This window comes from Sturnira hondurensis, unplaced genomic scaffold (assembly GCF_014824575.4).
Source record: "Sturnira hondurensis isolate 20B ecotype Veracruz unplaced genomic scaffold, ASM1482457v3 Scaffold0021781, whole genome shotgun sequence".
Classification (NCBI taxonomy): domain Eukaryota; kingdom Metazoa; phylum Chordata; class Mammalia; order Chiroptera; family Phyllostomidae; genus Sturnira; species Sturnira hondurensis.
Window position 1 is genome coordinate 123,349 of NW_028094412.1, and position 13,358 is coordinate 136,706.

The 13,358-nt window shown below is 46.1% G+C and overlaps 1 protein-coding gene across 16 annotated transcripts in view; it reads right to left on the reverse strand.

The window, feature by feature from the left end:
- HUWE1 (HECT, UBA and WWE domain containing E3 ubiquitin protein ligase 1) overlaps positions 1-13,358 on the reverse strand; it is a 157,602-nt gene that overhangs the window by 13,180 nt on the left and 131,064 nt on the right. For 14 of the 16 annotated variants that reach the window (XM_037033746.1, XM_037033744.1, XM_037033754.1 and 11 more), the window contains 14 exons: positions 12,724-12,902; positions 12,354-12,443; positions 12,035-12,189; positions 10,802-10,847; positions 9,021-9,308; positions 7,864-8,155; positions 7,534-7,664; positions 6,797-7,011; positions 6,432-6,720; positions 6,191-6,293; positions 2,967-3,513; positions 1,711-2,308; positions 931-1,046; positions 665-821 (listed from right to left, as the gene is read on the reverse strand). In XM_037033746.1, coding sequence (XP_036889641.1) covers positions 665-821; positions 931-1,046; positions 1,711-2,308; positions 2,967-3,513; positions 6,191-6,293; positions 6,432-6,720; positions 6,797-7,011; positions 7,534-7,664; positions 7,864-8,155; positions 9,021-9,308; positions 10,802-10,847; positions 12,035-12,189; positions 12,354-12,443; positions 12,724-12,902 — 3,206 coding nt within the window. The remainder of the gene's footprint in view (positions 1-664; positions 822-930; positions 1,047-1,710; positions 2,309-2,966; positions 3,514-6,190; positions 6,294-6,431; positions 6,721-6,796; positions 7,012-7,533; positions 7,665-7,863; positions 8,156-9,020; positions 9,309-10,801; positions 10,848-12,034; positions 12,190-12,353; positions 12,444-12,723; positions 12,903-13,358) is intronic. The other 2 variants (XM_037033752.1, XM_037033757.1) reach the window with 1 other exon arrangement.

Here is a 13,358-nt window from a genome sequence, read left to right on the forward strand (position 1 = left end):
TAGTAGCTGATTTCTCAAAAGAAACCTTGCAGGCAAGAAGGGGCTGGAAAGAAATATTCCAAGTCATGAAAGGCAAGGACCTCCATCCAAGATTGCTCTACCCAGCAAAGCTTTCATTTAGAATGGAAGGGCAGGTAAAGTGCTTCCCAGATAAGGTCAAGTTAAAGGAGTTCATCACCAAGCCCTTATTCTATGAAATGTTAAAGAGACTTATCTAAGAAAAAGATTTAAAAAATATGAACAGTAAAATGACAACAAACTCCCTACAAACTCAAAACTATCAACAACTGAACCTAAAATAACAGAAACAAAAACTAAGCCAACAACTAGAACAGGAACAGAATCACAGAAATGGAGATCACATGGAGGGTTTTCAGTGGCGGAGGGAATAATGGGAAGGGAAGGTAGAGGGAATAAGAAGCATTATCGGTAGGCATAAAATAGATGGGGAGAGGTGAAAGAATGGTATAGGAAACAGAGAAGTCAAAGAATTTATATGTACAACCCGTGGACATGAACTAAGGTGGGGGATGCTGGAGGGTTGAGGGGTGCAGGGCAGAGGGGGGGATAAAGGGGAAAAAATGGGGAATCTCTAACAGCATAATCAATAAAATATACTTAAAAAAAGAAGAAAGAAAAACGTGATGCTTTACTCTATTATTACCTATCTGTTTACAAAGGGTATAACCCAGATGGCGGGCTCCATTAAGTAGCAGCTTGAGAACTGTGTCCCTGGTTCCAGGGTCTCCCCGAGAGAGTTGTAGTAGCACATTAGCTGCATCCTCTAGGCCTTCTTCAGAACAAGAGTGGGATGTTAACACCTGGGAAAAAAAGGGAAAAGGAGTATATCCCAACTTGAGAAGTAAAACCTTATCTACCCGCCTACCCTTTCTCCCCCAACCTTGGGAGACAGGAAGAGGCTGGACTCACCTCCACAGAGAGCTGCAGCTGGTTTTCAGTGAGGCCTGAAGATACCATCTTAAAGTCTGCGCCGCTGCTGCCCCCATCACCCACCTTCGCTGGAGATTTGCTGGCCTTAGTAGTAGCTTTGAGGAAACAGACGGAACACTGTAAGCCTGAGACTCAACATGCCAAAGACTTAAGTGGCAAAACCAAGGAATCACTGTCCAGGGCCTCAGAAGGGGGAAGTAGATACAAAGAAGAGCCACCCACCCAAGCCAAATGACTTGGGATGCCAAGGACTGACAAAGAATCCCAGAAGAGCCCTCTCTGACAGCCCCTTCTCCAAAACCTATTTCTTCATGTAATTCTTGTTAGTCTGCCATAAGACTCATTCTCTTCACTTCCTGAACAGCCTGGCTACTTTATTCTACCCTAATTCACACTGTATCCTGCTTGCTCTTGAACTCTTTCCTCTTGAGAACTGGCTCCCTCCACCAGGCTGGAAAGGCTGGGAGTTCTTTGAAGATAAGAACCTTCTAGCTCTCCTCCTTCTGGTGCGTAGCCACGTTCAGTGAATGCCTGCTGGTCTTCACAGGAGTGTGTGTGTGTATGTGGTGGGAGGGGAGAAGACAGAAGGCAGGAAGAGGAGAGAAAGAGCCGGGTCTGATAAGGTCAAGAATGAACACATTTGGGTCTCACAAACACAAACCAAGGCAATCACCCTCATTTGGGAACAGTACCTGAATGGGGGAGTGGGGGTCAGAGAATGTACACCCCCCACAGCTCCCAGACTACATCCACACTTACTTGAAACAGTAGTAGTAGCAGTCGTGGGGGTCGTCACTGTGGTTGAAGCAGCTACGGTAATGGTGGAAATAGCTGTGGCAGCAACCAGGGCTGGAGCAGAAGTGACAGGGGTGGTTGCGGCAGGGGGAGTGGGCGTGTTGGAAGTGGCAGTGATGGTAGCTGTGGTTGAGGTGGCTACAGTGGTAGAGGAAGTACTGCTGTTAGAATTAGTCTGTGTTTCGGACACTTTGTTTTCTGGGAGGGCAATTGAGATGAGAGAAAGAAGTCTGAGGAGTTTCTCAGTCAAGAGAGAGCTCCGGCGGATGACTGGGTGTGACAACATGTTCATGAGCTGCCCCAGTGGAGAGGCCTCCAGGCTGTATGGGGAGGACTCCCCCTCACTACCAGTGCTCACTGGCACTGACTTCACAGAGTTCTTGCCTTTCCGGCTGACATTCATGTTGTCCAGTTTCACCAGTAAGTCCCAGAAGTCTGTGCAAATGCCACTACTAGTGGACTGTGAAGAACATGGGCTGCAGGCCTGCTTGCTGCCCCTTTCCCGATCGCTCTCACAGTTTGTTTCTTTGGTCCGCTGCTGTGTGAAGTGGCTGGGAAACACCTGCAGGGAACAGAACAAGCTTGGTCTACGGGGTCTACATAGAAAGCATGTGTTCTTGACAAGGAATAACAACTGCTTCCCAGGCTCTCCACTCCTTTGGACAGCTTTGGTAAATAGGAGAGCTGTCATACGGTTTTATCCAACTGATGGCAAAGCAGCCCAGAAAGAAACAAGGGCTTTGAGGGAGAGGATTAGCAGACTTTTTGAGTATCGATCTCTACTTATAAAATGGGGAGACACTTACACCACCCTTCTGAAATTAAAGGCAATGAAAGGATATTATATATTTTGCACAGTTCCTGGCACAAGGCAGGCAGACCCTTAACAAATGGCAGCAATGCTTATTAAAAAGCAGGACTAAACTCAGCTCTAGGTCCACTCAGCTCCAACACTTCCTAGCCGCACGACAGAGCCACTAAAACTTTCTGTATCCCAGCTTCTTTATCTGTCAAATGGAAATAACACAGACTGCTGAAGGTTGTTTTGATGATTGAATGAGATAATGCATAAAAACCGTACAATGAAAATAAAAAATCCACAGTTATTTACTGGACAGTTTCCCAGAAACAATACAGGCTTTAGCAATGAGAGCTAAGAAAGACCTGCTGGCTCCCTCAGAGTTCAGATTTCACCTAGGCTGTTCCTTCAAGCTCCTCACCTTGGCCAATTGAATGAGTGTGTCCAGAACATGCCTGCAGACAACAGGAGCAGCCTGGGGGTGGATGTGGACAGTAGAACCACTGCTTGCATGCTTCTCAGTATGTTTGCGCCCACCTGAACGCTGGATCTGGAATATATTAGTTCTGCAGCCTAGGGCTGCATCCATGGATACTGAGAGCCAGGAAAGCTGGTTGGAGCTCTTAGATTCCATCTTGTGCAGCAGATCCAGGGGCCGGTTCTCATGGCTGCTTGACCCACAGCTCTTGCTTGACTTTTTGCCCTTTTCTTCACTTGAGGACAGCTTGGGTGTTTCAATGCATAGCTCACTCTCACTGCTGCGCTGCAAGATGGACAGTAAGCTACGTATGACCCAGTGGCGGGTCTGGGCATGGTAGCAGAGATTTCTCAGTACTCGGTGTAGACGGCTAGTATTTAGCTTTGGTTCATCCACAAAAAGTAGGACCAGGAGACAAGACAGGGCTTCATGGTCCAGAAGGAGTCGTCCTCGGAGGCGGAGGAGAGTGTCCACATTACTGCCAGAAGGCCTGGAAGAGAGCATGGTTTCTGGGTTAACACTTTAGCTACAGCTCTAGGATCCAGAGGGAGATGAGCTGGATACCTCCAAGGAGGCTTGAGAACGGAGGGTGTCCAGTCCAAGGGCTCTTAACAGTAAATAACAAGAATTGCCCTTGAGTGCCTACTATGTACCAAGCACTCTATAACGTCTGTAACAGCTTCTTCAAGGGGCTGCTTGTAAAGACTAAAGAATCACCCATTTTTTAAAGTATATTTTATTGATTATTCTATTAGAGTTGTCCCATTTTTTATCCCCCTTCATCCCCTCCACCCCTCCTCCCACCAGCATTATCCCACCTTAGTTCAGGCCCATGGGTTGGTTGTACATATAAGTTCTTTGGCTTCTATTTCCTATACTATCCTTAACTTTCCCTTGTCTATTTTGTGCCTACCAGTTACGCTTATTTCCTGTAACTTTTCCCCCACTCTCCCCCTTCCCCTCCCCACTGATAACCCTCCATGTGATCTCCATTTCTGTGATTCTGTTCCTGTTCTAGTTGTTGGCTTAGTTGGCTTTTGTGGTTCAGTTGTTGATAGTTGTGAGTTTGTCGTCATTTTACCATTCACAGTTTTGATTTTCTTCTTTTTCTTAGGTGAGTCCCTTTACCATTTCATATAATAAGGGCTTGGTGATGAACTCCTTTAACTTGAAGGGAAGGGAAGGGGAAGCACTTAAAGGGAAGCACTTTACCTGCCCTTCCATTCTAAACGATAGCTTTGCTGGATAGAGTCATTATGGATGTAGGTCCTTGCCTTTCATGACTTGGAGTATTTCTTTCCAGCCCCTTCTTGCCTGCAAGGTTTCTTTTGAGAAATCAGCTGCTAGTCTTACGGGAACTCCTTTGTAGGCAACTCTCCTTTCCTCTAGCTGCTTTTAAGATCCTCTCCTTATCTTTAATCTTGGGTAATATAACTATAACGTGCCTTGGTGGGTGCTTCCTTGGGTCCAACTTCTTTGGACTCTCTAAGCTTCCTGGAAGTCTATGTCCTTTGCCAAAGTGAGTAAGTTTTCCTTCATTATTTTTTCCAATAAGTTTCTTATTTCTTGCTCTTCTTCTCATTCTGGCACTCCTATGACTTGGATGTTGGAACATTTAAAGTTATCCTGTAGGTTCCTAAGCCTCTCATTTTTTTTGAATTCTTGTTTCTTCATCCTTTTCCAGTTGGCTATTTATTTCTTCCTTTTGTTCCAAATAGTTGAATTTGAGTCCTAGTTTCCTTCCCTTCATCGTTGGTTCCCTGTATATTTTTCTTTATTTTGCTTTGCATAGCATTCACTTCTTCTTCTATCTTGTGTCCATACTCAATCATTTCTGTGAACGTCCTGATTACCAGGGTTTTGAATTCTGCACCTGATAGGTTGGCTATCTCCTCATCACTCAGTTCTCTTCCTGGGGTTTTGATCTGTTCTTTCATTTGGGCCATTTCTTTGTCTCCTTGGAAATGTCACATTGTAAGGGGTGGAGCCTTAGGTATTCACCGGGGCTGCACAACCCACATTGCTGCATTGTAATGCTGTATGTGGGGGAGGTATTCGAAAGGGAACAATGCCACTTGCTTGGCTCTCAGCTGGCTTTCACTTCCTCTGCTACACAGAAGCAAACTGGGCCCTTCTGGTGCTGTTTCCCGGGTGAGTGGGTTTGCGAATGTTCTAGGACCCCGTGGGTCTCTGCATCAAACTCTCCTGTGAGGTTGGGAGTTTCTATTGCCACTGCAACCCCCACAGCCAAAGGTTTTGAGGCTTTGGTTTCCTGTGCTGAATCCCAGGTTGCATGGTCTGTCTCGCTCCCCAGCTGTTCCTCTCTGCTTATCCATGTGTAAATGTGGGACTGCCTGGTTCATCATCTTGCCATGAGTCCTCTCTTGCCCTGGTTGCCCGTCTCCACCCCTCCTACCAGTCTAGATAAATGTTTTTTTTTTCTTTAACTCCTTGGTTGTCAGACTTCCACACACTTTGGTTTTCTGGCAGTTCTGGTTGTTGTCCTTCTTTTGGTTGTGTGAGGAAGCAAAGCGTACCTACTTTGCCTTCATCTTGGCTGGGAGAATCACCCATTTTTGAGATGAACAAGAGGCTGAAACAGATTAGTGACTTGCCCTACAATGATTGAGAAGAGAGCAGAGATTCCAGCCCAGGTCTGTATCATCAATTGGTAAAGCCATACTGTCCCTATAGTCTTAGGAGATAATGCTTATTTCTGCATTCTTTAGACTATTGGAGCAGGTAAGTGGGGGGGTTGCCTGCCATGTACAGCTGCCTGCCTTATACAGGAACTGATCGGTTCTTTTACATCTGACTACTCTACTTCAACCTGGTTAATAATGCACTCCTCCCTGTACCTGCAGCCTAGACACTACAATCTCAAAGGCAAGTTGTTCATTGTTTCACTATCTGCATGGGAAGCAGGTGACTTTCCTTGTTGCAATCACAGCCAGTGCCAGCTTGCCTTACTTTGTGGTTATGATCTAATAGCTACACTAAACCAAAAGTGTGGCTTTCTGAAGGGGAAGTCTAAAGATCTGGCTTCTCCACTCATTCAATGAAACACACTAGAGAAGTCATCCAGCCTCTCCATCTATAAATTAAGGGAGCTGGCCTAGTTGTAGATGTGACAGGTCAAATGGCAAGGTGATAAAAGACAAAGGTACCTGTTATGGCTGCTGCTACCTCCCATTTGGAAGGTACCACCTCTCTGTACTGCAAGGCGAGTGTACTGAACCCCACGGTTGCCACTCAGGCGGCTGGTGAAAGCTGGAAGAAAAGAAGAAGGAAAGTGAAATTGGGAAGCGGGGTGGTGAGCTAGGTCCAGGTAATACAAACAGCAACAACAGAGCCTCATGTGGCCAAAGTTCAACATTCTGGGGCCCATCCACTGCCTCCCCTCCATACCTGGACTTCGTAGAATGGCAGAGAGTGCGGAGGTGCTGCTGTGCCCAAAGAGCCGCTCATGCATGAGCTGCCGCTGCCGAGCTTCCTGCTCTCGCCTCAGGGCTTGAGCCTCGGCTGCAATGTCAGGTGGCATCACAGCCAACACACTGTCCTCCATGTCCTCCAGGACACTACGGCGCAGGTCTGAGGGTAGAGTCTGGATGAAGGTCACAGGGTCCATGGGGGTGTCTGAGCTGGCATTCTGTGCCAGTTCCCGTCGCTGTTGCTCAGCCCTCTGCTGTGCCAGTACCTTTGGAGCAGAAGAAGTCAATGGAGGGAATACTTAAGCCAGGCAGCCTGGCCCCACCAGATTCCCGCTCACATACTTCCTCCTGGATAGCTGGAGGCAGGGCGGCCAGGAACTCCGGGCTCACTTCGGTCACACCAGGACTCGCTACCACTGCAGGAGTTGAGCCATTTGTGGAGGGGGCGGTCCGGGTTGGTGGACGTATACCCAGCTGGTTCTGCAGCACTTCCCGGCGAATGTCATCAGGCAGAGCAGCCAGAAAAGAGGGGTCTACACCTTCAGGGAGACTTATACCTGAAGGGAGATGAAAGAGGTGAAGGAACTCACATCACTACTGATACCTAAGATGTAAATGAAGTAAAGAAACCTATGGCCTTATTTGAGGCAACCAGCTTTTTGTCCTTATTGCAGGCAAAAGACACAGAGACATGGCTCACCCACCAACCCCAGGCTCAGAATAGCTCTTGTTATATGCCAGGTTCTGTATGTACACTGTTACTTAACCTTCATCAAGACCCCAACATGTAGCTATTATCAGCCCCTCAGTATCAAGAAGATCAGGGAGGTTAGGTGACAGCCCTAGGTAGTATGGCAGGAGGTAGCGGAGGGGACCTGAGCAAAAACCAGTTTGACTCCAAAGCCTGGGCTCATTCCATTATATAGCTTCAGCATACCCTTATTGCTGGTCCTCCTCCCACATATATGCCTACCCTCCATCTGAATAGATAGAACCATTTGATTGGTGGGCATTTCCATGCCAAGGGCTATGAGAACCCTAAAGAAACTCAGGATGGACTGAGCACACATGTAGCTCACCTGCAAGGGGATCTTCCTCTTCACTGCTTGTTGAAGGCAGTGGCTCTTCTAGGATTCCCTGGGAGTCTGCTCCAGAAATGGCCACGGCGGACTCTCTGGTGGAAGAACTCTCAGAGGATGCAGGAGTAGAGCTAAATAAAAGGAATCATTTTCACGTTGTTCTCTGTATCACGTTTTCCCATTCATGAAGCCCTCCTACCACACCCTTCTCACAGAAACCAGGCTGATCTTCCCCGGTATACAAAGCATGTGCATTAGTTAACAAGTATGAACGTGGCTTGCAATACCCACCAACACATCTTGCCCTCCTCTTGCTCACACAATGCTTACCAGTTCTCAGGAGCCTGGGCAGGTTCCCCTGACCTATCACCCCTGCCTTGCACTTCTGTCACAACTGGTGGGGCATCCCCAGGAGTAGAGCTGCCTGCTGTGGGCTGCTCAGAACTGCCAGCTGCTGAGGTGTCACCCACAGCCTCCTCCAGGGTACAGGAAGCCAGGCTGCTGGTGTCCATGGGAGAGCCTTCCAGTTGACTGCTGACAGCTGTCAGTGCATCAGAATCTTCAGCTCTCTCTGGGGAAAGAGAGGCTAGGAGGAAGTCACATGGAGAGGTTAGATCTCTGCCTGGAATTAAGAAGCAGCCAGATTAGACCTCTCACTTCTCTACCTTAACACCACACTAGCCTGATGTTCTCCCTCAATTTCGCCTACTTTAAAAGGCTCTCAGCTCAAGTCCTTTCTATCATCTGCTGAACATTCACGGTGTTCCACGCATGCCTGTGACACATCTTCCTAGGCACACTAGGTAAGGGATCCTGTCACTTGTATATTTCCTGCAGGCATCAATTGTACATGCATGTTGGTTCTATTCATCTCAACAAACAAGGTTCCTTGAAGGAAAAGAATCCCTGTATCTTAAGGTTTCAATTAAGAATACTGCTGAGCATTCTGAGGCCCCATTTCAGACCAATGGGAAATAGTGCTGCGAGATAAATGATATCCGCCAGCATGGGAGAGCTGTATGTATGGGTCATGTGCTTGCCATCCCTAGAACTGCTGATGGGGTGTGAGCTTTAGTCACACAGATCTGAATTTTAATCTCAGCTCAATCGCTTATTGACCTTCGCTAGTTATTTCACTTCTAAGTTTCAGTTTACTCGTGGAGAGATAACACTATCTACTTTGGAGGGTTGCTTTTAAAGAAGTCAAATAAGCCCAGTGTCACAGTCCAGGAACAGAGTGATTACCGCAATAAATTGTTGGCACAATCACTAGTATCATTTAGATACTCAGATGCATAATCACTTGAGGACACAGAGATGAAACCTCAACTTTAGCTAAGAAAGCTAACGTGTAAGCTGAGATTGTACTATTTGAGGACTTGAGCTTCTACTATTTTACTAAAGAGAGGAAAGAGAAACTACAAGAACGTCCATTTTCCCCTCCTGTCCTACCTCCCTCCACCCTGCCAAACCTTGAAACTACTCACTTATAGTGGGAGCTGGAGATAACTCCATCTGAGTTGTTTCTGCTTCTCCACTTGGCCGTGTAGAACCCAATTCCTCTGACTCTACAGGCATCAACAGCTGTGCAGAGTTCCCCCCTTCTCCAGCCGGGGACTGTAACTCATGAGGAATCTCTCCCAAGGCTGGTGGGGGTGGGAGTGTTGATTGTTGCTGTGAGGGCTGTAGAGTGACAAGGGTGTCCTTGGACTCAGATGTAGCTGCATCAGTTGAAGATGGGGTTGTTGGGTAGCTGTCAGGCATAGGAGTCCCATCTTTCTCGGAAAGAATGACAATAGGTGTGTTACGGGGCAATGAGCCAAGGACCCGGAGAGCCACTCTATCAGCACGTGTGGCTTGACAAACACCCCACCCGGCCAGTAATGCAGGATTCCCCCTGACCACCAACTGCTCCTAGGAACAGCTCGTGGCTGGTCTGGTATACCCAGAATAAGGGCTAAGGCACAGTGCTATCTTAGTCCCTAGAATTGGAGATTCATTCGTAGATCCTAAAAATTAAATCCTTTCTGTGCCCCAGAAAGAAACGGTAAAGTTCAAATCACTTTATATTTGCTCCACTCTATAAATATCACCAGTCCCCTCCCCCCACCCTTTTCTTCCAATCCTGGAAACATCTATAATCATCCAAGAAACATCTCTAATTCTGTCTGATGGAAGCAACTTTGCCAATACTAGGTGTGCATGTGCCACATACCAGGGAAAGTAGTAAGTTGTATAGTTATCTTCTAATTGGGGCCTCAAATCCCTACCCCACAACAATACAACTTACTACCTCACCCCGGCACAAGCAGAATCTTCTAGCAAAGGCAGTAGGCAAGAAGTCGTATTATGGGATGACAGACCCTTTCGAACACCTTTTGCCAGATTAAGGGCACCAGGACACCCACCCTGTTTCACTGCTTTAAAAAAGATTGTGTAGGTTTGGGTACAATCATTTCCCAACTCAAGTGCCAAAGGAGACACAATATATAAGGAAGCAGAATTTCTGAGGAAATGGGGGGGTGGTACATAATCCACATGGACCTATGAGACTCACAAAATAGCTACTGATATTTAAAGAAATAGAAAGCATATGGTAGTAAGACCATTTAGCCCACAGAGCTACTTTCCTCAATAGCAGGCTGCTCAAGATAATGTTCTATGCTTTTAGATTCCACAGACCTATAAAATTTATAAAGAAAGTAAAAAGTACAAAGAGATAACTTGGGTTACCCACTTTTAGCTTAGCCAAGTAAGAAACAAAACCCCATCAATATCATTTCAGAAAAATATTTTGATGCCAAAGAACCAGAAAGGACATAATCGCTTTAAAAAATAGTCCTTTAAAAGCTGAATAAATTTAGCTTTCTAAAGAACTCATTAAACCTCTGTTATTTTGTTCATTTTCACTGAGGACTGGCATTTGGGAAACCACTGTCATCACGTGTTCTCATGAAGCAGCATACCAGGGTAATCACCCAAGGGGATGGGACACACAGACCCACCACACATGCCAGAAGGCAGCACAGCGTAATCAGAACGAGAAGTTGAACAGAGCACGTCGGAGGGGAAGTGTACCACCGTGGGAAAGACAGTAGACTGTATAGTTATCTCCAAGATGGGGTATGACCCTAAAACTATACAATCTACTACCTCATCCCACAGAGCACTGGTGTTCATCTTCAGCCCACGTGGGCCAGCTATGTTGAAGGGTGAGGAGAAAGAACCAGCCAATTAGCAAGAATGGGAAACAGGAAGGGAGAGTTACCTGAGAGGTTCTGTTCAGTGGAGTCATTTGTCTTAGATGACGTACACTGCAAAGAGAAGGGACAGACGATTGTGGGACTCTGCAAGCACGCAAGATACAGGTCAACTTTAATAGTCACCATCCCCTACATATGCCACCTAGGTGTTCAATGACCTGAATGGAAGATAAGCACTTTAGTGTGCACATGTCTTCGATTTCTCAAACACATACTCATGTTCAAAGATGGCTTGGGGACAACAAGGGGGAAACTGCCAGGTAGCTTACTGAAGAATGAGAGGAAAGGATAACAAAGACCACTTTCCAGCTGGGCTGGACACAGCACATGACCTGAACTCCATCATGAGACCAGCGAAAATTTCCTTAAGTTTTGTCTACATATATTTCCCTTCCCTGGGTTCATTTTGTCTATTCCAGCTTTTTCAATCACATGCCAGGCTTGCTTATTTTCTATCTCCTTTCATATGTTTAAAACAATGTTACTGTTTATTAGGTAAAAGTTCTATACAAATGTATTTGTTAGATAAAGCTTGTTATCATAACTGAACACTTCAATATCCTTAATCTATTGGGTACCCTAATTGCTGAGTGGGATATAATACAGTGTTTAAAGTCTTTTAATTTCTTTTATAATTCCTATTAGTTTTTACTCATATATTTTAAAGGTATACTGTTGGAGGCTCCAGAAGTGTCAGAAAAAGGTAGGTAGACAGCTTTTGTCTAAACCAAAATCATGGTAGAGATTTTGAGAAAATAACATTTGGTAATGGGGTCCTGGGTAGACACATTTTCTCTGCCCTGAAGCCTAACCAGATGAAGGAATAGGGTTATCTTGGGAAGGTTCCCTCCCACCTCCCACACACTTGGTAAGGCAATCTACTGAGAAAAATGGAACTGAATCACCAAGAGCATGGTTGAGTCAAAGTCATTATTCTTGTCTAGCTGCAGTCACTGAAGGTAGAGAATACATAGTGTGACTGGCGAGTCAGGAGCCGTTCTGGTTCCGGCTCATTTTCCCCAACAAGACACTAGAGAAATTATTTTCCCTCTGGGTTTAAAGAATTCTTTCCCCCAAACCATGTTAGTATATGGCAAACGTGGAATGGATCATTTCTCAGGTTTAATGTGATTGTTCGAGGATTCTTCAATGACTCTTGGTGCCACGTATATGTCAGAAGCATAGAAAGTTACGGCAGACGTAGCCAAAGATGAATCCTCCCAGCCCTGAGGAATCACCTGTGCACTCTGATCCCTGTTCTCCTTATCTTCTTTGCCTTTGTCAGTTATTTTTGTTTCTTCCTCAGCCAGTTGTTTCCTGCGTTTCTCCCGCCTTTCTTCCAGCTCCTCATCCCTCAGGAATTCCAGGTGATTGACAATGGGCACTTTAACAACTGGATCAAAGGAGCAAAGATCAGAGGCTACTCAGGGGAGGCAGTGGGGGAACCCAAGAGGCAGAGCTTGCGGCCACAGACAACCAAGGAAACAACTCTCCATGTATTTGTTCCAGCACTGGAGGTCGCACTACTGCCCTGATAACCAAGCTGTCACCACACACCTGAAACACAGTCGTGCATACTCTCAGCATCAAGAACTTTACATTCCTCTGTCCAGCGGGTCAGGGCTGTGGGGATGCTGGACAGGGTCCCTGCAGAGGAACAAAAGAGAGTGAGATTCTTTGTCTTGTCATGTGTCAACTGACTCAAAAATCGCAGCATTTCCTTAACAGGACCCAATGTCCATCACAAGCTGTGGCACATCACAGGTATCCAGAGATAAAAGTTTTTGTTGCCTTCCAGTAAGTCACTGAGTAGTTTTGGCTTCTATTATAAGATGGGGTTTCTCCGGGCACTGTTTTGCTTCCCCTCAGCAGGCAAAAAGTAGAATCTGACCAAAATGTACCCTCCCCTTTCACCATACAAACTTGCCTGCTTGGCTGGTGGCTGTGCTCTGATCATGGAAAAAATCATCCAGCAGTTCATCGTCAGACCGGGCAATAATGTGGACGTCATCATTACCCACCAGGAGGCGTGCTCGACCCCGGCTTTGTAAGGGAAGGCTGCTGCTCAGCTGAAGGATGTCAGCAGCAGCAGAGGGACCGAGCAACCTGTAGGGTGATGGTAGGGTGCCGGTAGGGTGCCATGGTCAGTGTACATAGCAGCCCCGCAACATGTTACTGTCAGGCCCTTTCTGTAGCCTCCCCGAATGTGTAACACTATTAAGGACTGCTGATACTACACATAAGTCTTAGTTACTTTTTAACTATTTCATCAGTTTGCAAACTTCATTCTGACTGGGGTTGCATATTATTACACAGTTCCTGGCACAGAGTGAGTGTCACCGTTAATGCCAGGCACTGTGTTAGGGTATAATGCCTCTCTTACATACCTACTGTAGTTTATAAAATGACCATTATGACACCTATATCCCTTTCTTTCACTTCTAGAAGTAATGAAAGAAGCCCTAAACACTAAGCCTTATAGCATCAATCCTGCTCTGCCTACGTCCAAAAATTTAAGTGCTTGGTATACGAAATACTTTGTGATTACTGAATGAATACAGA